The sequence below is a fragment of the Acomys russatus genome, chromosome 32 (assembly GCF_903995435.1).
Source record: "Acomys russatus chromosome 32, mAcoRus1.1, whole genome shotgun sequence".
Lineage (NCBI taxonomy): Eukaryota > Metazoa > Chordata > Mammalia > Rodentia > Muridae > Acomys > Acomys russatus.
In genome coordinates, this window is record NC_067168.1 from 33,865,114 (window position 1) to 33,889,912 (window position 24,799).

The window sequence follows — 24,799 nt, forward strand, 5'->3', positions numbered from 1 at the left end:
TTTGGCTTTTTGTTTTTTGGGTTCCCCCCCCCCCTTTCCTAGCCATTTCCTTGCTTCTCAAGTGAAGGTTTAAATAGTACTCATCTCTTTCTATCCCTTGGACCTCTCTCCCCTTCCCTGCAGCCCACACTGCTTCACATTGGCCCAGTAGGCCTTCCCGAGTCTCCCCTAGGACAATGTAAGACCCTGACCAAAGGGTACACTTGCCCCTCTTTTTTCAGACAGAGGATGTTAAGGAGGGTCTGAGTCCAGCCATACATTTCCAGCTGGACACTCTTCTCTTGTCGCTGTGGTTGGAGTTAATTTGAGGATTTGAAATGTGTCTTACAAACCATAATTAGGGGATCTGAGTTGGAGGGTGGGTGGGGCAGGGGCTGTGGCTCTTGGGTCTAAGCGAAAGGCGATGGATGTGTGGCATCGAGGAGCATTTGTGCTGGTCCCATGGATGCAGATATTTATTGATCCTTGGAGGGAGGAAGGGGGCTCTTGTAGACCCCTCCCAGCGACTGCACTGGCTCTGAGTTAGAGCTTTTGTTAAACTCACATAAAAGGCTGGGGCTGCCATTGGGGCTGCTCAGGGGTGGTTGACATGCCTGAACCTTTCCTTGGGTCAGAGTGGCCAGGCTAGGAGGATACTGATACAGGTGGATTTTCAAGATGCAAAGTAGATTTATCAGCCTCAAGGTCCTGGGGTAATAAGCCTTCTGTGGAGGAGGGCCCTCCTGAGTGTGGAGCCACGGGAAGGGGCCCAGCTTCTCAAAACCGCTTGGTTTTAATCAAATGCCAGCCGAGGATCTAGGGGCCGTTATTCCTATGATCTCTGTGGCAGCGTGGCTGTCTGCCATCGGGTGAAATGAACCAAGCTATTTGATTGCAAAGGGCAGAGGAGTGGCCACTGAAGGGAGGATGGGACTTTGGTTTTAGGAAGAGGGGCCTCACTCAGCCCACCAGGGTCTGCATCGGGTTTCAGACACGTGTGTGGTGCATGGGTGTGTATAGTCTGGTGTCTAGCAGGATGGAGTCCTAGCACCATCCACACTCCCTTTTACCTGCTTCCTTCTGTTCCCACTTAACGCCCACCCCGGTGGCCAGGCCAGCCAGTGCTGCTGGCTGAGAAGTGGTTCTTGCTGCTAACTGCCTTGATGTTTTGTTTTTTTTTCTGTTTCTCTTTGTTGCCCCCACACTCCAGCTTTGGTTTGGGGGTTTCTCTCTCTCTCTCTCTCTCTCTCTCTCTCTCTCTCTCTCTCTCTCTCTCTCTCTCTCTCTCCTTATCCTCTCATCAACCTGTGCCCAGCCAGGCCTGCCTGACCTTCTGTCCTCTCTCTTGAGTCCCTGTGCCCCATTCTGTGGTGTCCCTAGGCTTCTTTCTGCCCCGCTCAGTGGAGTACTCCCTAAGTCCAGGATAGAGTGAACCACCTGCCTGGCTGCACCTCCTAACCTAGCTCTGCTCTAGTGATGGGGTACATTTGGTACTTCCCTTCCTCCGGAGTAAGTGGAGGAACAGTGAGGGGCCCTGAGGGGCTTGCACCCCCAACAAATGAATGGCTGTCAGAGTCCATAAGTGCATCTCTTCTGAGTGGACAAATGGAGAACAGTGCCCGTAACAGGGCATGCGTCAGTCTAGCTCTGGTTAATGGTGGGTGACGCGTGTCTGTCTGGGCCTCAGAGTATGTCTCCACCTCTCTGTGGCTCTCCCTGTTGGTGGGAGACAACATTACATGTATGGGTCTACCCCCGCCCCCCCATCTTTCCAACAACCTGCCGCAGCTTTTGCAGGAGGGAGGGGTGGGGCTTCCAAGCCTGCTGCCTCTGTCAATAGAATGCGGCACTGCCAGGTGCCAGTCCCCCTCCTGGTGTTGAGAATTTGGAGGAGACCTTTGGTTGTTTTGTCCCCTCACCTTACTCCTTCTGGCTAGATATATCAGGCTACCCCTCCTGAGAAGGGAAGAAGCCCACTTTAAAAATGGGTACCTTCACAGTTTGAGGAGCTAGTCTCCTTCCAGATTCCTCACCACATGCATGTCCCCAGGGAGACGCTGGTGGCAGGTGAAGCTGCCACCACAAGTAAATCAAGTGAGCCCTTCAGCAGTCAGTGTCTCCTCCCCTCTGCCTTAGTGTAGGTTATCCGATAACACCAGCTCTTAACCACCTCACACGTATACAGTAGACACTAGCAGCTTCTTGGAGGACACTGTTTGCAGGCATGCTGGATATCAAATATAAGCCTCACGTGCTCCATTTTGGCTTCTAGAGCTGGCTTTCACTTTTGGGATGACCTTGCCTTGATTTCTCCTGTTGAAATAATATCATCTTAAGAGGCTAGTGGGGGAGAACCAGTGGAGGAAGGGTAGCCTCCAGTGGGTAGGTGCAACTCTCTTGGGTAACAGGACAGTGACTGTTCATGTCTGCACCAAGTTCACAAGCCAAAGCCTCAGCTGCTTGTCATTTCACAGTGCCCCCACCCACCACCCCCCAACCCCGGGCTAACTGCTTTCTTTTTAAAAATTAATTAAATTTATTTATTTATTGAGACAAGATGTAGACGATGTAGACTAGTGCACATGTAGACCATCTAGTACTGATAAAAGTCATGTGCCACCACATCCACCTCTTAACCTCCGTCCTGTTTCTGCTCCCCACTGCAACCCCAGCCCCATGTCCAGCCAACCCCTGGCTGGTGCCTGGTGGTGGAGAATGTCGCACCGCTTGTGGCGGGTTTCCTTCACTGAACCTGGCATGGTCTGTGCACCTGTATCACCAGCTTGTCCTCAGCATCCTTGTCGTGGCCTTCCCACAAAACTGGGGTACTGAGACATAGAAAGATAGAAGGACCTGCCTAATTCTATCATTTCCCCCAGGGGGCTGGGGACACCTGGGTGGGAGCCCAGGAAATAGGGCTTCCAAGTCTTTAGGAAGAAAAGGATGCGAAGTGGGCAAAGCCTCCTCCCCCCCCTCCGCCTCTGTGACCTTGCCTGCTTTGCCCCTCTTTCTTCTCTGGGTCTCCTGCAAGCCTGAGGGGCCTTCTTTGGCCAAGGCCACCCGACTAGCCGTACTGCACTGCACATGCCACCCTCCTTGTGTGCATGCTGGCCATCATGAAAAGGCCCACCAGCACAGAATTGTCCTTGTCCTAATGTTTTAATTGTGGCAAAGCCTGCTGGGCAGGGCACCGAGCTGCAGGGTATGTGTGCGTGCGTGTGTGTGTGTGTGTGTGTGTGTGTGTGTGTGTGTGTGTGTGTGTGACTCCATTTCCAGATTCTATTACATTTCTGGGAAGAAAGGTCAGGGGTGGCAGTGGGGCCCCCGGTTGTAAAGCATATATGAAGATGGAGCCTCTCAACTGTTCTGCGAGGCCCACAGGTCCTCAGAAGACACCCACCATTTAGGTACTTGAGAGTGTGCTATCTGCACACAACAGGTGGGGTTCTTAAGGGCCTGTTGCTCTTCAGAGATTACCTGCAGGTTTAGGGGTCAAAGCAGGCAGGCCTGGGCCCTGCAGGGTAGCATTGCCTATGGGATGAGAACATTCTATTTTTGGGCAAGGCCCTTTCTCTCTTCCAGCCCCCAAGGCCATTCCAAAATTGCCTAGGAACCCTTGATCTGTGTCTCGTTGGAGCCTAGCCATGGAAGGGGCACTGCTGCCTAGGGTGCCCAAGGTGATGCTGGGGAGTTTCCCATCACAGATGCAGGCCTGCAACTTGCTGAGGAAATCCTCTTCATGTCAGGTTTATTTTTCCTGGTCCCCACTGTCTAAACAAGAAGCAACAGAATCAATATTCGTATTCCCGGAGGGAAGTGTATGTGTGGTTTGTCCTGTTCTGTTTTATTTTGTTTCCTAACTTATTTATTTATTTATTTACCTTCCCTCCGCCCCCCCTCCCCCGTCCCTTATAATCTAAAGAACCTTCTGCGTTAGTGTCACTAAGGACCCCAGGGGTGGGGTGTCAGGACAGATGACCATGAGACTGAAATGCCCCTAAGGGCTTCTGGAGTCCCCACAGAAGGTTTCTAGGGGCTTCCTTAAGGAATCAAGAGTTCTGTCCTTTGGATGCCACAGATTGAGCCTGACTGTCTGCAGACAAGTCCTGCCCTGCCCCTGTAAGGCTCATCCGTTCACTACTACGTTGTCCTCACCACTGATCCTGTCCCCTTTCCTGGTTTCGTTCTTCCCCATGGCCCCACAGACATCTTATCTATTTGGTCTGGTCTGATTTTCTTTGTCCCCAGCTACTGCTGGTTCTGGTGACTGAGCCTGGTAAGAAACAAGGCATAGCAGGAGACTCTGGTTAGCTGTGTGGTGGGGAGGGGACTCTCAAGAGCAAACCCAGCCCGGCCTTCTCAGCAAGGCAGTTTCCCTGCTGACCTTGGACAGAGCTCCTTCCCTCCTGGGCCTCAGTTTCCATTCTTCTCAGATCTTTCACCTTTGACCTCCCAGTGCTTTAAGAAGACAAATGTGGGGAATCTGTCTTCCAGCTCCTCTCCACACTCCATTCTAGCAGGGTTCAAGCGTGGCCCACCCGGAGCTACCCTGTGTGCGCATGAGGTTGTCTGGGCCTAGTACCATGGGTGCCTTGAAGCCTCTTTGCTTCTGACTGACCCACTTTGGGCTCTGATTAGCCTAATTGTTTAGCGAAGGAAGAGGAGAGGAAATCTTTTCTGCTGGTCATTAACCATCTCTCCCAACTTTAAAGGCGATGCTCATCAAACAGAAGGAACAAGGAAGGAGACACGCCCCTGCCCTCCACCCCATCATCCTCCTTTCCCTTAGATCCTGGACCCCTTGCTTCCCCTGGGGTGCTCATTCCCAGATAGATGGCCAGTCCTTTTTGAGCAGTATCCTCTTAGTGTGGCCCTATGAGTGCCCCCCCCCCACTGGGTAGATCATGACCTTGGGTACTTACTTGGCTTCTCTGGGCTTTGAGGCCTCTGCACTACCTCCTAGAGTTGGGATAGCACAGATCACAAGGGACAGACAGACCTACTTCCAGGCCCTGGACCTAGGAGGGTACTCAAGTACAGCTGTGCCTACCCAGAGTGCACCTGTCCCCTTCCCCATGGCATCTAGTATTCAGTCAGACCCCATAGGTACCTGGGCCCAGTTATGGTTTCTGGGGCTTTTCTGTCATGCAGGGTCCTTACCTTGGCCTGCGTGCACATGCGTGCTTGTAGGTAGGGTTGCCTACACCCATGTGTTCATGTATGGCTTTGTACATGTATTGGATATACATATACTTGTTTATACACCTACTTGTGTGCCTGTGAGTAGGTGTGTGCTTAGGTGTATTTGTGCTAGCAAGGCACTTTGTATGCACATGTATAGGTATATCTGTGCATACATGTTTGTATGTACACACAGGTACAGGTATATGTATACAGGCACACGTGAACTCAAATGTGGCATGTGCTTGTCTCTCTCTCTCTCTCTCTCTCTCTCTCTCTGTGTGTGTGTGTGTGTGTGTGTATTGCAGGCACATGACAGTTTATCTCTGCAGCCAGGATGTGCTTGCAAAGCCCACCTTCTGTACCTGCCTTTGATGTGAATGCCAGAGCTTGGTGGGCGAGTGCTGGCAGTGGGAAACAAAGCCTCCTGCTTGTGAAGCCCCGTGTTTTGCAAACTTTTATGTCAGGAACAGCCTGAGTTAAGGCTGAGCTAGAAAGTTTGATCATCTACCAACTGGCAGGATGACAGTCTGCGAAGAAGAAAACCCACAGAGGCTGTGTCCTTGTAATTCAGATTTCTGCAAATCGAATGGTATTCAGATTCACTAGGGCTGGGGGGGGGGGGGGGGGGGGGAGCTCAGAACTCAAGGGAGCTCTGTGAGGCCTTTGAGAAATGGAGTGCCTTTGCAAGGAGCCCTTGTAGGGAGACCGTCTGTAGGGGTCACACAGAGTTAGGGCAGGGTTCTGGCAGCTTGGAAGACCTTTTGCTGTATTGACCTTGTGCTGGTGGGTCTCTCTCTCTGCACACTCCTCTTTTGCACACGGAAGGGCAAGGAGCACCCGCAGCAGGTTTAGGGTCGCCGCTCCATGCAAGATGCCTGTGCAGTCAGCAGTGATCATTCTGAAAATCTAAACTTGGAATCTGCTGGCCCCTGGGTGCTCCACTCAATGTGCCTCTGGTGAGATCTGAGGATGAGTCTTCGTGTACTAAGTCTTTGTGAGATTGGCTTTCCTGGTACCCCAACATGAGGGCACTGGCCCTAGGGGCTATCCAGGTCCTGACCCGATGGTCCCAATATCTGAGAGAACTGTAAATTTAACTTTGTTGGCATTCTCAAAGTCTGTGGGTTGGGAGGCAGGGATGGCCCAAGGTTCTGGGCAGTTTGAGAAGGGGTTTCCCTACGGAAGGCAGAGGTACCTACAGCAGGTTCAGGAGTTTGTAGGGCAGGGGGTGTTTCTGAAGGAGCAAGGAACCTGGGCAAAGCCAATTGGGCACTATGGGCCTTGTGTGCTTCCTGGACTTAAGAGGGACACAGCCATCAAAGCTGCAAGTAAGCCACGTGCCCTGATCATATAGGCAAGGGAAACTGAGGCTCAACAAGAGGGAAGTGAGCCTTCAGGCACCATGATTATGTTATAGGCTAGGGGTCAGTGCATGCAGCTTGAAGGGTGATCCCCGGATTTGGCCATCTGCATACTGGGGCAGTATGAGATCTTAAATAATCATATCTATGACCTGGGTGAGGGGGCAGTTGGAGGTCTCCCTGGGCCAGCTTAGGTGCCTTTGTGTTGTGATGCTCCAACTCCTGATTTTCATTGGGGTGGGGGCAAACCTCGATGCCAATGTCCCTGTGCTGTTTCATAGTCACCTAAGCTTTTGGGTCTCCTTGGGAAGGCCATTTTGCCACCAGGCAGGGAGGTGGGCACCAAGGAACAGGCATGCTCCTCAGACAGGTAGAAGCCCCTTCCCCGCCTCAGGTTTCCAGCCTGACGTGGCATTTCAGTCTTGCTAACTTCCTTCCACAGCTGCGTTCTCCTGCTGGCGCTGCCTTGAAATGCTGCATTTGAAGCCTTAAAGGTCAGGCTCGGTACTGCCATCAGCTCCAACAAACAAACAACAAAGCGCCCCACTCTGGCCCTGCCCCCAACTTCAGTTATTAAAACGCGAAGGAGCTGGCAGAGCCGCTGCCCTCCACGCCGGAGCCTTCCCAGAAGGTCTTTTCTCTGTCCTCTGTGAGCACGGGCTGGGTGGGCTCTCCTTCTTTCCTGGGACCCCCTCCTCCCTATGCGGCAGTGTCCCCTTGGGAGGATTAGCTGTGACCTACACTCCAGAAGCCGGCAGCTGCCCAACCTGGAATTCAAATTCTTGCCTAGGCTGCCACTAGCCCTGATAATACCTGCTCTCCAGCCAGGTAGAGCCATATGCAGGTCCTGGTAGGCTCTCTGGCCTCCCTGATTCCTGGCCCTCATCCAGACTTCCCTACCAGTGCTGGCTTGAGGAGCCTTCCTGAACGATGCCTTTCTGTTCCTCCGATCTTGTATGCCTCTCCTATAATCCTACACACTGTGCCAGTACTAGGCTACTTTATGGGACCCCTGGAGTAGGAGGCGTTGTACAGAGTGTCACCACCTTGGACTCTGAGTCCGTGGAACGTATTTGACTATGGAGATGAGGAAACAAGGCTACTTCTTTGTACACCTTGGGCAACCCCAGTATGAGGCTTTCCCCTGTGATTAGGCCTTCCCTCCTCTGACAAGGGTCAGAGGTTGGTAAGTATAGGCTACGGAACAAAAACCAAGGCCTCTTCTGAGCTCTGCCTGGCTGGCCTTGATTTGGATAAGGCTGACTATCTTTGGCCAACTTCCCTAACAGCAACAAGATGGCTGCCACAGCTCCAGGCATCCTATCAGATCCAGACTTTTATGTGTAAAGCAAGAGATATTTCCTCTGAGTTTCTCTTAAGAGAAGAAACTTTGCCTAGAAGCCCCCAGCTTACTTCCCCTTACACCTCATTGGCTAGCAGTGGGTCACGTGCACAGTCTAAACCAATCACTGGCAACGGAGAAGGCACATTGTGATTGGTTCGGGCTAATCAGGATTTACCCTTGAGCTGAGGATGGGGTCACCTTGGGGCTGGAGGAGGAGATTCCGCAGACACACTTGGGTTCTGTTAGCAAGAAGGCTAGCCTGATGGAGGCTAGGGAGAGAGGCGGTGGCTGCTCCAGGGCTACACAAGAAGTGGAGGTAGGAGCTAAGAGAGCGGGAGAGGAGGGGAAAAGGAAAGGGGAGCCGTAGTCAAGAAAGCAGTTACTTTATCCACAACATTGGTTTCTAGAGCCGGGCCCTGGTAGTGTGTTTCATACGTGCTGTCCAACGAGGCCAGTTCACATGGTCCCTGTTTCACACGCAAGAGAAAAGGGTCTCTGCAAGGCTAAGGAACGCTCTTCTCTCACAGATAGCCGTGAGTGATGGGTCAGGGTTCTCGCTCTGCACTCAGACACTGTCCCTGTAGTTCCAGGCAGGACCTTTGGGGTGTCACCATAATAACACCCGTGTTATCCCATCTCCCCTGAAAGCCTTGGTAGGTTTGTCATGGGGGCTTCTGGCTTTCTCTCTGGGCCTGTAGCAGCCCTGGAGACGGAAGCATCTCAGAGGTGAGAAGACCCTGTAGGGCAGCCCCGCCTTCACCTACGGTATAGCCGCAGGTCAGTGGTATTTGTGCCAGCTTGTCCAGTTTAACTCATATTACGGTATATATGGAGAAACTGAGGCCTACTGAAAGACAGTGCTTGAACATTCCGGCCGTTGAGGCACAGCCTAGACCTCAACCCATCAAGATGCTATGCTATGCCCGTTGATGTCGGCCAGTCGTGGCCTGCAGGACGTCATTCAGGCCACTTCTGTTTCTCTGTCAAGACATGGACAGGTTGTTCTGGGCAGCAGGAGGCTGCTGGACATTATCGAGCCACTGGCAAAAGGGGCATATCCTACCTCGGTGGAGCCAAGCAGCTGGCCTGCCTAAATGGGCAGCCATAAGTGTGCCGTGGCCATGGCCATGGGGGAAGATCCAGGCTTCCCTGGGTACTGTCTAGGAGACTTCCACTTCCTTTTAGAAGGAGGACAGCTGCAGGATGGGCTATAGCTGTGCCTGCCACTGGACCGTATTTGTGCCTGGGCACTGTGAAAAGCCCAGGATATCATTCCTTGGCTCTCCGGATGAGTGGTCCACGCTCTAACACTGCTGTGTTCCCATGACATGATACCCGCCTTCCCATTTCTCTCCAGGCTCTTCGCTGCACCAGTCCTTGGTCTGAGTCTGGGGCGCCCTAGGTTCTTTCTGGCTCCTGGGTTAGGGTGCCCCTCTTCCAACCTGTCACATGAAGGCGTGGCCCTCTGGAGCTGCTTGGGGTCCAGAAGGGGAAGGATGTGACCTCTGCTGGGCTCAGCCCTGAATCCTTCTGTCCCCTAACAGGCCTCCTGTGATCCGAACTTATTTCTGACACCTGCAGGAAGTTGGTGGCACTGAGTGCTGTGTGCCTGTGAAGCAGTGGGGAAGAGCAGTCAAGGCTCATTCCTTATTCTTCCGTCTCTGCCTTTCTCTAGCCCTCTCTGCTCCAGGTTGCACCGAGCATCAATCAGCAGGCAGACAGGGAGACTTGCAGGAAGGGAGGTAGAACACCAGTTATTTAAAGTAGATCCCGGTCGGGCAGGCTCAGAACCCCCAAAGGCTTGTGCAGGAGCATGTCAGGAATCCCCTTCACCCCCTTTTTTTTCCCAGATCCCTCCTGTCCCCCTTTAGCCTCAGCCTTGCCCAGCTGACAGTGGCAGTCTGGACAAGCCTCCCATCTCTTTCCTCCAAGCCTGGGGCGGTGTGTGTGTGTGTGTGTGTGGGGGGGGGGGTGTTTCATCCTTCCCAGGCCCTTCTGAAGAAATAATCCTCCAGCAGATGAATCCTCTGCCACCCCGTCTGTATGTCTGTCATCTGTGTCCTGGCTGTAAGCTGGTGTTCATGGCACCCACTGTCCAGGAGTCTACTTCTAGAAGACTCAGGGGTGGGGGGGGCGGGTAACACAGGAGAGAGCCTCTGCCCACTAGGGTACCAGACACCACCTTCCACCTACTGTGAAGATGGGGGCAGTTGAGAAGGACTTCAGAGGACTAAGCCAGCCCCCAAGCAAGCCCACCTGTGCTCCAGCTAATGTCTGCTTGTTTCTTAGTGGTTGGCGAGGAGTCACTGTCCTCTGAAACCTCCCACATCTCCCTGGGGGGGAGGGTCATGATTCTTTAAAATTCCTTTCTTTCCATACGCGTCCATCAAAGTTGTTTGCTCAGGGCCACTGCCTTCAGCTCCTACATCGAGTCACTCAATGGCTCAGTAAATGTTTGCAAAGCAAGGAGCTCATGATCTGCGCAGGTGCTCTCCCCCCCCCCCCAACCAAACTAGTCGTGTCTATGGAAACTGGAGCAGGCTTAGCCATGGTTTGGGATGGGGCCTCCTGGGGCCTGGTTTGGCTGCTGCTAGAGTACAGTCTGTGCTCTGACCCATTGTCTTTCCAGTGGTGTTGCTGCTGTGGCTGCCCTGGGAGTGAGAAGGGGGCCAAGGGGACTACAGCATTTAATGTGGATGGAGGGCATCAGCATCTTCCTATCTATTTATTTATTTAGAGACAAGGTAGCCGTAGGCTGGCTGCAGTCTTCGGATGCACTATGTAGCTAACAGTGACCTTGAACTGCAGATCTTTGTGCTTCTACCTCCAAGTGCTGGGATCACAGGCACGCACCCATGACACCAGGCTTATGTAGCCTGGGGACCAAACAAAGGGTCTCACGCATGCTAGACAAATGCCCTGCCAACCGAGCTGCATCCGCTGAGCAGAACCAGCCGTTTTCTAGAGCCCTTCAGATGAGCCAAGGGAAAGTAAACACCCTTTCCGCTTGACAAGGGTGAGGAGGCTGGTGAGCTGGCTCCGAGGAGTTTTTCTGACCGTGCTATTCCCAAATCCTTACACATTTCCTAAGGGGTGTGTGTGTCCTGGCCTACCGAGAAGGCTGTTCCCACTCCCTCCATTCTGTTCCTTGGCAGGGACGCCTGCCCAACCCCCATCTGTCCTGATGAACACTTCATGGCCTGCCTGTCTTTCTAGACCCACTTCCTAACTGCCTTCCACCTTTAAAGCCACTCCTCACACCTTCCCTAGGTGTTGAGGTATCTGGGCCCCTGCTCTCAGGAGCGCACAGTCTGTGTGGGAAAGATGAACGGTGAAAAGGAGATGTAAGCGTAGCTGAACACATTATACTCCTGGATGGCTAGTGCCTCATGGAATATCCAGGGAATGTGGAGACATTATATCCCAGGCCACCTGTTGTCCCCAGCCATTCTAGTGGCCCTGGACCTTCCTCGGTTGGGGTTGCGGAGCCTCTGGAACATCACATGAATCCTCCTTTCACTGAAGATAAGCCATCCTTGTGGGGCAGGGGCAGGCAGAAAGCAAAGGTAGACTCTCAGAGAGGTGTGCCTTATGCGGGGGGCTCCAGCCCCAGGTGCTGAAGCTCCAGACAGGCTGACCCATTTCTCCTTCCTTGCTCTTTGATACTACTGCCCTTTTGGGCAGCTCCCAGAATGCCTCGGAAGCCAGGCCATATGACTGGGGCCAGCCAGCCTGCTGCCCCCACAGCCCCGGTTTCCTAGCACAGAGCTTCTGGGAAGTGGGTGGCAGGGAACGATCCTAGAGGCTATTAAATGGAGTGATTTACATGGTTCTCGAGCTAGTGCCGGGAGAAATATATTTCACAGGTGATTTCCAGACTGGTGGCGTACGGATGAGGCCGTTACTCTAAAATGAAGAGGAGTGGAGACTCCATGTGCCCATCTGGAGGGACCTGTAGCTTTGGGTTTTGTACCTACTGTGTGTTAAAAAAAAAAAAAAAGTCTGAAGCAGGGCTGGGGTGGAGCAGAGCAAACTCTTAAATTATGAAGTTCCAGTCATTTGGTGCCTTAGCTACTTCATCTTCAAGGGAGACTGGATTTTCTTTTAATCCAGTCATTTAACCCTGTTCTCAACAAATGATGTCTTAATGGCATGTGGCTCCTTTCTGCTTGGCCACCAGCCTGAAGGTGCCATAGGAAATAGGGCCTGTGGGTGGCCCATGAAGGCCTTCTTGATATAGCTGTGGATCCCTAGAAGACCACAGAGGGGATTTACATAGAGTACCAGAGAGTAAGAAAAAAAAAAAAAAATACCAGAAAATTGTAAGAGCCTTGTGGGCCACTCTGTCAATAAGAGGGTCTGATGGGGCAGCAGGGTAAAGAGGGTAGAGGATAATAATACTCCATCCTTGGGCTGGGAATGTAGCTCAGTTGGTAGAGTGCTTGTCTAGCGTGCACAAGGTCCTGAGTTCAGGTCCCGGCACTATGTAAACTGGGCGTAGCGGCACAGGCTTGTAACCCCAGCACTCTGGAGGCAGAGACAGGATGCTATGAAATTCAAGGTCATCCTCAGCTATGTGCGAAATGCGTAAGCCAGCCTCTTCTACCTGGACCGAGCCTCAGTACCGACTGCCCCCACCTCAGGAATAGGGCCCTAGTTACAGAGTATAGGATGCAGTGTTGACGAGCATGGGCCAGCTGGCTTGAGAGTGGCTCTTGGGTGTGATGGGCACAGGTTCGTGTTCTGTGGAGTGATTGAAAGAAGGAATGGAGTCTATTCCTGGCACGTGGAGTACTTATCTGCTAGCCTGTCCTCTCTTCCTCCCAACTCAGAGGACCTAGCTTGCTGGAATAGGGAGTACTGTGTGTCTCTGGGGAGAGGTCCTGGTGAAGATATTACCTGCCTATGTTGGGTACCAGGAATTGAGAAGAGTCTTGCTGTACACCTCCTGAGTTTACCATCCTCTGCTATGTCCGTTTTCCTAATACTTCATTGTTGAGAGCCTGGTAACCTTACTACCCAGCTCTCGGGTGCTTAACACGTTCTTAAGGGTTGGACATCTTAGCTTCTGTGTGGGAGCAGCCTGCTTTGGTGCCATGAATGGTGGGTAGGTACTTATGGGGCATCACTCTGTGCAGAGCTCACTGTCAACCTCGCGAGGCCTTGCCCTATGTGTGGACTGCCCTCCAGCTCAGTAGAACCATCCCAACCTGACCCAGGTAAGGTCAGACTCTTAAGCATGCACCTTGTCCCTCAGGGCTTGCAGGGCTCCTCTGCCCTCCACTCACCAGGCCCACCCTGTCACAGTCAGAAGTCTTCCTACTTTGCTTGAACTCGAAGCTCTCAAGGGCAGGCCTGCATCGCTCACCACATAGTCCTTCCCTTGTGCCCACCACCGTAGGTGATCACTAACCATCTGGATGGATGGGTTAATGGTGAGTGAAGAGTGAAGCTGCTAGTTAGGACTTTGTGGAAGGTTGGAGACACCCGCAAAGTATTTTGTCCAGTTTGAGTTCTGCTGGCTCACCTTCTTGCCTGTCCTTGAGTCAACCATGAGGGACAGTATGGGTTCACCAAGCGAAGTGATTCCTCTCTGCCTGGTCACTCCTCCAGGGATGCCAGAGGAGGAGGGGACCCCCCCTCCTTCCGTATGAAGCCCCTTCCTCCTTGCAGCTGGGCATTATCACAGTTCTCAGAGGGAGACTCACACTGGGCTCCCAAGTCACTAACTAGCCAGGCGAGGTGCAGCAAGGCAGGCTCTGTACTTGCTCATGCTGGTGGTGGCTTGGCTCACCTGAAGAAGCCAGTCTGTACAGAAGCAAACCCTAGAGGAAGTGGGTCTTCTGCTCCTACCTGCCTCAGGCTCTTAGTGTGAGATTTAAAGGAGATGTAGGGTAACCTATGGCAACAACACTCCATAGCCCCATACATCTGCTGGGATCTGAGGACTGGCTTCCCGCTGCACTCAGCTTTGGCTAGGGACACAAGAGTCTCTGCTGTAGGGGTAGAGGTAATCAAGGGAACACAGGCTGCCCCTCCACCTTCCATAAGTTTGGCTATTGAAATCCACCTTGAAGGTAGAAAGGTCTGTAGTCTCAGGGCAAGGTCAGGACTCTGGGGCAAGATGTTGCCAGGTTCAAATTCAGGTTGTACCAACTGGCTGTACAGTCTTGGGCAAGTTGCCCCGCCTCTCCAGGCCTCTGAGTCTGTGTCTGTGAAGTGGGTAAGAGTTGGTTTGCACCTGGCTATTTATCTTGGTCCAGCCACAGAGAACACCTAGCACACAGTGGGTACCTTGCACCCCTGTTTCCTGGATGTTTGCTGAGGATGAAGCCTCGCTCCCACAGCAGAGGGAGGAGGTCAGACCAGGTACCAGTTTGGGAAAAAAAAAATCTGTCCCCAAATGTTTCCAGAAGACTTCTTTGCCAGGCTCTAAACTATGCTCCAAAGGAAAGATGGTTGTAGACCCAGGCTGCAGTCTCAATTTAAGGCGAGGCTTGGTAAAATATGGTGAGGACTGTGGATTTGTGGGGCGGGAGGGAGGGTGAAGAGAGAAATCCAGGAAGGCTTTCTGGCAGAGGTGACTGGGCCAGATAGAGGAGGTGCAGAGCCAGAGAACAGAGCTATCCCTGATAGGCTGGCCTCTGAAGTGTTGGCCTGGGTTCCCCTCTGTACCTGAAGGTCTTCGGGGGGCCTAGGAATGAAGGAGGGACAAAGGATCTTGATGGGGGTCTCTGTCCTCCTGAAGGCATGAAACCATACTGAGGACAAACAGAGGACAGACAGAGCTATTTGTAGCTCAGTGAGGAATTGACTCATACTGGGGGAGGGGAGGCACATGCAGGAGGGGAGATGGGGACGGGTGAATCACAGAATCTGACCAGCGTGGTTGATGAAATGTGGATGGGGTCTGTCCTGACACCCTAGGGAGGCTTGGGCTACTGTGTGGGGCAGGACTGGGGGGGATGTCACACGTGTGTTGTCCCTGGCTTATTTGGTGACCTCTACAGATGAGTCGGACCTGCTCAGTACCTTTTGAGACTGGCTAGGCTACTCCGTCACATCACCCGGCTAAGGCACACAGGCCACCTCCTAAGAGCCAATCTGAGGGGCCTTAGCTTACCAGTTTGTGAAATGGGTCTGAGTGGGGCCTGACTGTAGAGAATGTGCCAGCAGAGAGGGTCTGCAGTGCCTGGTGCCTGGCTGCAGGCCTAGGAAGCCTGTGGCTAATAACCTATTCTTTGCTCTGCCCTGAGGCCTCAGTTACTCTTGCTCACTGTTGAGTCCCAGCATGGGACTGGGAACTTCACAAACAATGACACCTGAGTTCTGGCACTCATGAGCCTCAGCTACAAGGGAAGTTGCTAGCCTTTTCCAGGACCTCAGGAAATTATTCCAGGCCCTACCCAATACAATGAGCTATAAATCACACACACACACACACACACACACACACACACACACACACACACACACACCAGATTTCCTTAGCGTAGTGCAGGGAAACTAAAGTACAGCAGTAAACAAGACAAATTGGGACTCCTCATAGAATTTAGCTGGAAAGAAAAAGGTCCCACTGCCAGAGCTGCTGAAACCCACTTGTGTGGCCCAAACTTATCAGCTTGCATGTAGGAAACTGAGGCATGGACAGAAGCATATGTATGCTTGCACAAAGCCCATATATTTTGACTCAGGGCACCAGGAGCCCAAGTGGACATGAGAAAGCCACAGGCCATAGGGTAGGTAAGGCACTGGGTGGCTTTAATTAGAAGCGGGTGGCATGGTGGGGGACAGTCCCCATCTGGGCTACTCCTCTGCACTTTCTTCTGGCTTCCTGGAAGAAGTGCCCGTGCCAGCACACCACCCTTCTGAGAGAGCCATAAATTATGCAGGGAAGCCACAGGCCTGGGCAGGCCCATCATAAATAAGCCTTAATAATTCATACAGAGAGGAGCCAGGAGGAGGGAGGGCCTCCTGGGCTGGTTCTGGGGCAGCCTTCCTTTGCGAATGCCTAGAGCTGGCCACTCACAGGCTGGAGCAGGATAACCGGGAGGTCAGCTGGTCTCTGGGAAAGTCTATTTGCTCAGTCAAGGACCTGTTCCTCCAGGCCGGAGATCTGGACCGTCTGCCCTCAGGGATCACGGCCCAAGGCAGAAGCATTTGCAGAGGAGAAAATGGCTAGTTAAAGTAGTGTCCCTCCAGGAGGAATAGAGACCAGTTGCTGCTAGGGGAGCGCTTGCATTTTATAATGGAGTTAAGGTGGGCTTTGCTGAGCCTGCTGAGGTGTGTACGCAGGGGCCTGGAGACAGGAGGAGGAGTGTGAGCTACTGAGGAGAGACTGTTCTGGGAGCTCAAGGCTGTGTTCAGCCATGTTGAGGAAGGCCACTGAGGGATATGGCTGCCCGTGAACTTTGTCTTTTCTTCCAGGGCCCAGGAACTAAGCTTGTTGCAGACAAGAGGGACACCATTCCAAAAGGATACCCTACTATGTGGGAGCAAGAGATGAGTCACCAAGGCAAAACCTGGCAACCAGTGAGCCAGCTGCTGCCAGTCCAGGGGAGATGATGGCCACCCATGCTAGACTAGGGGTGGGGGTAGAAAGGTGGCTAGTGGGGATCAGGGGGCACATTGTGAAGGTAGAGCCTATAGGACTTGCACAACAGGTTGGATGTGGGTGTGAGAGAAAAATAGGTTTCCCCGTCACCCCAAAAACTCTGGCCTAAACAGAGTGGGTGACCCACCATCAACAGAGGTAAGAGACTGAGGGGCAGGGTGTGGCCCCAGAGGCAAGGTCAGAATTCAGCTTCATACACATTCAGAGACCTGCTGGACACCCAAGTGGCTAGACCTTCAAGACAGGTGTCCTGAGAAGAGGTGTAAGCCACTGTCTCCCTCTGCAGATTGGGGACAGTGACCTGGCTGCTGCAAGGTTAATTAAGATAATGTGATATGCCGGGCGTGGTGGCACATGCATTTAATCCCAGCACACGGGAGGCAGAGGCAGGCGGATCGCTGTGAGTTCGAGGCCAGCCTGGTCTACAAAGTGAGTCCAGGACAGCCAAGGTTACACAGAGAGACCCTGTCTCAAAAAAAAAAAAAAAAAAAAAGTGATGCAGTCCCCAGGGGACCCCTGGCAGAAAGGACTTCACACCCCTTGGGATATGACTCCTCAGGTGGTCTGGGGGACCTTGGGGCATCCCTACTTGACTGGGAAAACTGAGGTCTGTGTGTGGCTCACAGAGAATGGCCTGGTACATGAAAGAGGTTGGAAGAAAGATGGCCCCTGGATCTCTACCCTCCAAGGCTACCCCCTGCCCCACCCACACATGTTCTCCATCAGGGCCAGGGCCTGTGCTCATGCACTCCACCCTGACACCCATGTTTTCTTCCCTACTAAACACCTTCTGCCTTCTCCAGCCCCTCTCCCACTAGTACAGTAGCTACCCAGTGGAATTTGCTCCCCTGGGTCCTAGAGCAATTCACCCTAAGGGGCCTCTCAGTGATCATCCAGACCTGAAGGAGTGGGTCATACCTCCACTGCCAAACCTGGGGAGACAGGAGAATCAGGGTGAGACTCGGACAGACCTTCAGCACCATCCCTAACTGCTGTGGGAAGTGTTTCTCGGCCCCGCCCCCTGCTTGTGTACCGGCTTCCTCACCGCTGGTGAGATAGGGTGTTGTGGCATTTTGCTCTGTGACCTTGGATTTCCTCCATGTCTCTCTGAGCCAAGTGGGCCACCTGGACTCTCCCAGCCCTGAGTGATGTGACTCCCTGGCTCCAGCTTTGTTTCTTTGTTTCTCCCCCACCCACCCCCTAACCCCCAGCAGGCTGTTAGGAGTAAATATTGGGTGAACCCAGTGCCCTAATTAAAGCCAAAAGACTTTAGTCTGCGGAGGGGGAGGGGGAGGGTCAGGGTACAAGTTTGCTGCCTCCCAGCCAAGCACCAATTAAAAGGGAAAGTTCTTTTTCAGCAAAAGAAAAGGAAGGGACAGCCCCATAATTAATAACCTCATTAAGGAGCAGTATTTGGGCAGGGTCCCAAGGCACACATAGACGAGTAGACAAGGCGGTGGATTGGTACTAATTCAAGCATCCGCAGCACTAGCCTTTGCCAACTTCCCAGGGTCTGTGAGTCCCCAGTGACAAATGGCTACACAGGCTAGGGGAGGGGCCCTGGGAAGGTCCCCTTGATTCGCAAATAGGTTGATGATGCCTAGTCCCCTCTGAGTCCTGCACCTCAGTTTATCTGCTTGTAAATTTGGAGCACGCTGTGTGTGTGTGTGTGTGTGTGTGTGTGTGTGTGTGTGTGTGTGTGTGTGTGTAAGATGGGAAGTCTTATGCCACCACGAATCAGCCCAGCATGCATGCCCCCATCTTGCTCTGGTCTCATTCCCATCACAGTGCATGCTGTGTGAGGCCGGTGCTGCATCTCTGGCCCTACCGTCTATGACGGCCCTCACCCACCTGGCTCCTAGTCACTTTGACTAGACCATCCCCCTCTGCCAACTTTGTCATCCATGAGAGACTGATTAGATTGGGGTAGGGCCCTTCTCCTGTGCTGAGCTTTGAAAGATGCAGGAGCCCAGGAGAAGGAAGGATGCAAAATGGACCCAGCAGTCCCTTCCCTTCCCCAGGGCTTCCAGAAACAGGACACAGGGAGGGTGTAGCCCTCCTGGGAGGCCCACCCGAGGGAGACTGGAAGATGGGGCGATGGCCCTGCAGCCAGAAAGACTGGCACAGACGTGACGAGTATGTAGGATGGCTGTGCTTGTTAGAGTTCCTTCCACTTGCCTCCTCTTTGGGCCTGGGAGGTGGACAGAACAGTCAGTTTAATCTTCATTTTCCAGACGGGAAAACCCGAGAGCACACATCTGGCTGAAGAGTTAGAATAGCAACGGCTGGACCTAGGCATTCCAGATACAATGGAGCATCTGCACACATGGTCCGAAAGGGTGCCCTGGGGAGGTGGCCGCGAGGATGCCATGATTCTCGAGGCCAGCCTTGACCTGGAGTCAGGGTTGGAGCCTAGAAGAGGGGAGGTTGCTCACAGTTGCTGTCAGAGCTCTGAATGCCATTGGGGTGGGGGTGGGGGCGTACCTCTTCTGGCCAGCGTGGAGCGATGGACTCACTGAATACCACCAGAGTATCTTCCCTCAGGCTGGATCAGCCTGGCTGGGGCTCTCCAGGAATCTTTGGTCTGTCTTTCCATCTCCTGCTCCCCCTCTTGCCCTGCCTTTCTCTCTTGCAGAAGCCCGTGGAAGGAGATGAGGTGGAGGTGGCAGGCCAATTGAAATATAATCAGAATAATTGAATAGCACTTTATTTTAAATTGTCGCCTCCCCCAAAAGCTGGGAGAATAATTGGCCAGCCTGTCACGAGAGAAGCAAGAGACCTGGGCCTTTACCAGTGCCAAGCTTGGTTTACCGTGCCCTTGGCAGCCGGAAGCTTCAGCTGTGCCTGCTCCCTCACACCCTTGCCTGCTCCAGCTGAGCCACGTCCCAGCACCTACCTTCTTGCTCCACGTGCTGTGCCGCCCCCAGTGTACACCCCTCGCCCTTACAAACGACAGCTGTTCTGCCAAGTTGAAGCCCCTGGTTTAACAGGCTGCCTGGCAGGGCCAGCAGGATTTTGATGAGGGGGAAAAATGCCTCCAAGTATGGTGGGAAAGGCCTGCAGAAGCAAACTCTGAGTCCCTTACTCCCAGCAGGCTTTGGCCTTTTCTGGGTCTGTGAATGCTCTTGAACGAAGTCACCTCCCTCCCCTCCTTTCTGGTCCCTGTGCGGGGTCCAAGCTGCCCACGCTGTCCATGCCCTCTGAGGGTGAACCTGCAGTGTCACCTGTCTCTGGTTTTTTTGATTTGTTTAATTATAGATGAGTTTTCTGCATAATTTATTCCAAAAGCCTGGATTATACTGTACAATTAAATCACATTCTGATCAACAACCGCACATATAAAATTAACAACCAACAACAGTTTAATCTATGCCGCTGCATCTGCACGCGGGGCCCTTTCTTCCCCCGCTGTCCCTTCCCTGCCTCCTCTCCTCCCCCATGCCCTCCCCTCTCCGCCCCTCTCCTCAGGGTGAGCACTTGCAGCTGGCCTCTGAGCTGGAGGCCCCCACCTGAGGTTGAGGCTAGAGTCTCCAGGCCTTCCAGAGGGATTCTGGATGGTTCTGTTTACTAAAAGGGCTCCTCAGCACCAGCTCTGCCTCACATGTGGTTGGCTTTGCTCTCTTGCCTGGTGGTGACCCCTCCCTCCCTCCCCATCTCCTCTCTGTTCTTGAGACTGAGACCTGAGACCCCACAGCTCCCAGCACCAACTTCTTTCCTAATTAGCTGAGTCAACGTGCCTCATACCATGCTTTCCTTTTGTGCCCCCCCCCCCATGGCCTCAGTAGGGTTTTAGATTTTGAGGATAAATATATAAATGTCTAGCCTTTAGGAAACTGTATGAATGTCTAGGCCTTAGGAGACTGTCCAGGATGGTTGCTGCTTATCAGGTGTCCCTGTGGATATGTGTTCTAGCCTGGTCTTGAACTTCCGATCCTCTTGTTTCCCACCTCCTGAGTTCTGTGATTGCAAGCATGCACCACCACAGCCAATCGACGTGGGGCTAGGCAAACACTCTACCAGTTGTGTTATCTCCCCAGCGCACCCCTCCCCCCATTACAATATTTAGACAATTATTATCATCCTTGCTGACAGGTGGGAAGGCTGAGGTTCCAAGGGGACAGAACTCTTCAAGACTGCACATCTGGCAGTGGCAGCCTCTCCCCTGAGGCTTCTCAGGAGTTGCCTTGTCCTGGAAGCAGGGGCAGATGGACCTAATGGAGGTGGCTTCTTTTGAAGTGTATGACCCTGTCCCCATCTCACCAGGTGTCTTGGTTTTCTTGTCTGTGACGTGTGACTGCGATGCCTTTACGTCCCCCAGGTTCAGGCATGACAAGGCACCCTAGGCCCTATCCTCTCAGGCTCACACTGTTGTGCAGCGCTGCGGCACCGGCTACACTGCCTGCTCCTTCAGCCTCCCTCTGCCCTCACGGCTCTGTTAATTTGGCACTTACAAGCACTTAGAGATAAGCAGCGTCATTTCAGCGAAGAGGATAGAAAAATCCCCAGGATCTGGGGCGCCAGCAGGTGGACCTCTTTGTTGGAGTGTGACCTGTGGGTTGGCACTATCTGGCCAGGGGGCATCGGCATGAGCTCAGGAGTCCAAGTCCACAAGAACACCGGTGGGATTTGATCCAGTTAGTTACCTTTGAGTGAGTGAGACTATGGATTCTCATGCCTCTCTCATGCCATTTGGTGGGATTAAGGCCAGCTATGCCTCTGTCAGGGTTGAACTTGGCTTGGTGTGTGGTTTTTCTAGCCTCAAGACAGGAGCGCTGCAGGCACGCTCACTTCATCAGCCTCCTCAGTACTGTCTATCAGCCTCCCTCGCAGCTAGCCCTGGCCACTGGCCAAACCCTAGAGCCCACAAAGTCATATCTGTGTGACGATGAGATGGATTATCTGTCAAGTCCTTTTTAGCTCCAGGACACAGATCTTGCCTTCCCAATTTGGTTTGGTTAGGTGAAGAATAAGAGTAACTTGTTTTTCTTAATATTATACTGGTAGGCAGCAAGCTGGGGGCCTCCAGTCTGCCTGTAAGGCGCAGGATACCGGACTAAGGGCTAGAGCCACTCCTAAACCAGAGAGAGAGGGGTGGGGAGGGGGGGGAGAGAGACAGAAACAGAGATAGAGACACAGAGACACAGAGAGAGACAGAGACAGAGACACAGAGACACAGAGAGAGACAGAAACAGAGAGACAGAAACAGAGACAGAGACACAGAGACACAGAGACGCAGAGAGAGACAGACACAGAGAGACAGAGACAGAGACAGACAGAGACACACTCAGAGAGGGCGTGTATATGTATGTCTTACGGAAGAATTTGATCTTGTCCTAAGATTTGGTTCTTCTAAAAACTATTTTAGTGTTGGAATAGCCCTTTTACATGAAATGATAGTGATTATATTAATAATGTGTTGTCTGAACAAAGTAGAAACTTGGCACCCATGCCTCGTCTTCCAGTTGACTGTCTTTTACTTATCTGTGAGGTTCCAGAAATAAGGACCTATCTTCATAGTAGCAGAGTCCGTACCCAGGTGGGATCATTGGTGAATTGGGAAATATTGTTGGTTTGAGAAAGGCTATTAGCAATCGATGGCTTTTGGGGGAGGAAGAATTGGTTTTCTTTAAAGGTGTGACCCCAGGTAGGTTGACCACACTGCAGCGGATGGCCCCACACCCATGAGTATATGGGTGGCACACATGGGATTCAGTGGGTTATTTTTAAATAAATGAATCTTAAGAAGAAAGAAAGAAAAGAGGAGCCAGGCTGGTAGAACACAACTTTAATCCCTGTACTCAGGAAATAGATGCAGGTGTGTCAGGACCAGCCTGGTCTACATAGAGAGTTCCAGGCTGGGTAGAGCTACATAGTAAGACTGTCTGTAAACAAACAAACAAAGAAAATAAATGCCATAAAGTTGGAAGGTAAAGATAGATATGGGAATATGATCAGAAAACGTTGTAGGAAAATTTCAAAGAATTCAAAAATGCTTGTCAGTTTGCTGCTGGGGTGGGGGTGGGGCTGTGATTTCTAGCATTTGCCCATGTCTGTTGTGCAAATGTTCCCACTGTGGCTGATTTCAAGCACTGAAGGTGATGTACTGGATTGGAAAGAGATGCTCATGGTTGACTCCTGTGTGTCAATTTTTGCAACTCCAGCGAGTGGACTTCTCTAATAAATCCTGTGTCCACCCTTTCCTGGAGGAGCGACTTCAAATGGGTCACTAAACCCTTTGTACCTCAGCCTCTCATCTGTGATTTGGGGGCTTTGTCTGTCTCTGTGAAGATTGAAGCCAGAGGCCACGTGGCAGGCTGGCACCGTACTTTATACACAGTGGGTGCCCTGCTGTCGATTCATGGAGGAGGCAATTATGATGGGTACCTTGCCTCCTAAACCAGTGGATGGCTGACATCAGGCTTAGGGTCTGTCCTTGACCCTGCCCATGCTATTGGGATACAGGACTGTGCGAGACTCTGTCCCGTCATTAGCCCCCAAGGCTCTGTAGTCTCGGGATCACAAAAGAACTACCTGCCACATTGTCCATGTGCCATCAGTGCTGGTGGACAGGGATCAGGCAGAGACAGAGCTGCCCTCTCTTGCACTTTACCCTCTCCAGGCTGGCACCCTGGCCGCTACACAGCCTTGAGGTTAGATTTTTTTCCCCCCGTGGTGGGGACAGAGCTGGGGAGTCAGGCTGTGGCTCAACCCACAACAAGCTGAAGCTAATACCTCTTTCTTTTGATGTTGATTTTTTTTTTTTCCATCATAGTCCTGACATTCAGCTTGGCAAATTGCAATTAGTGATCTGCCCGCCTCCTGCTCTGAGTTCCCATGCCAACCGACCCGGGCACACACAATGGCATGAGCCCAGCCACCCCCCCCCCCAGAACAGGCCTCAGGGGGAATGTGGGACAAGGAGCCAGAAGAGAGTCCTGGTCCTAAGTGACCTTAGGAGATGTTCTTGGCCCTGAGAAGGGTGTTGGGGACAGCTGCAACTTCTCTGGTATCTCCCTACTCCATGGTGCCCTGTGAACCCATGACGTCTTTACATCTCTGGGGTGGGTCCCTTATGGGGGCCGTGTCTACAGCATACTAAAATGGATGTAAGGCTGAGAACACCAGATCATACGGACACCTGTCCATCTTGTCCCCTCTCACAGCATCCTTGGCCCACCTAGTCTTATGTTTCCTTGTGCCAGTCTAAGAGATGGCCCCAAATTATCCAAAAGAGAGGCTGAGAGGGGGGTGGGGTGGTTTTAAATTATTCTGTGGTGGTAGCAGCTCAGGGTACAGGAGGGCTGCCCAGGCTTACAGTTCAGAGCCTCTACTTGCTAGACCTCCAGAATAGGACTGGATGATCTGTACGGAGCCCTGCGTGGGCTCATAGTAAGCATCCAGCCTTGGGTCTCTGATGAGCATCTCCTACCAAGGAACTAGAAAGGCAAAAAAGGCCATTTGAGTTGGAAGTGCTCTGTGTCTCCTGCTCAGGTAAGGCCCAGGGAGGAAGGTACCGCCACCTCTTCCTGTTTGCATAATGGGTTGGAAGGTGACAGCAGTGCCCCCTCCCTTTCCTCACACTTCCCCTGGTTTTCTCTGTCCTCCCTGGTGTCTGGAGGTTCCCATATTCAGAACCGCTACATCAAGGACTGGTCTCCACAGTGAACAATCTGGCTCTTTCCAGCCTGGTGAACTCCCCCAGCGAATCCACAGTGCCCTCTCCTCTCCTCCCTGGCTAACCAGTCAATGTGAGGAAAGCCTAGGCCACCAGGCCAGACTTCAAAGGGAAAAAAAAAAAAAAAAAAATCACAGGCTCGCCCTGCCTCCTTGTGTCTGTTCCCTCTCTGGTGAAAATTGGGTTGAGTGAGTAGCTGTCCTGATCTTCCTGGGTGGCCAGGAGTGGGTTGTTGCAGCTGCAGCTCCAGCAGGCCTTCCTGACATCTCTCTCTCTCTCTTCCCTCTGGTTTGCAGGATGCAGCACTGGGCCCGGCGCCTGGAGCAGGAGATTGATGGTGTGATGAGGATTTTTGGAGGTGTGCAGCAGCTCCGAGAGGTAAGCCTGGTGCACTTGCTTTCCTGCAGGGACCTTCTTCCCAGCAGGGATGAGGAAAGGGTAAAGTGAGGGAGCGAGGAGGAGGCAGCATGGGTGAAGTCCTCCTGGCATAGTGAGGTGTTTGACATCTCAAGCAGTGAACTTCTTCAGGTACCTGTTGGAACAGTGGCCCATCCTCATGAGCCCTGTGCCTGGAAGGGTGTCGGGGGCTTTTCCGTTTTCAAGGTTTTCAAGTTCTGTGTTTGAGGTAGTGCCTTGGACGG

At 52.6% G+C, this 24,799-nt stretch overlaps 1 protein-coding gene across 4 annotated transcripts in view; it reads left to right on the forward strand.

The window, feature by feature from the left end:
* The window catches only part of Cacna2d2 (calcium voltage-gated channel auxiliary subunit alpha2delta 2), a 133,457-nt gene that overhangs the window by 1,714 nt on the left and 106,944 nt on the right, over nucleotides 1–24,799 (forward strand). For all 4 annotated transcript variants that reach the window (XM_051140174.1, XM_051140175.1, XM_051140176.1 and 1 more), the window contains exon 2: nucleotides 24,455–24,536. In XM_051140174.1, the coding sequence (XP_050996131.1) occupies nucleotides 24,455–24,536 (82 nt within the window). The remainder of the gene's footprint in view (nucleotides 1–24,454; nucleotides 24,537–24,799) is intronic.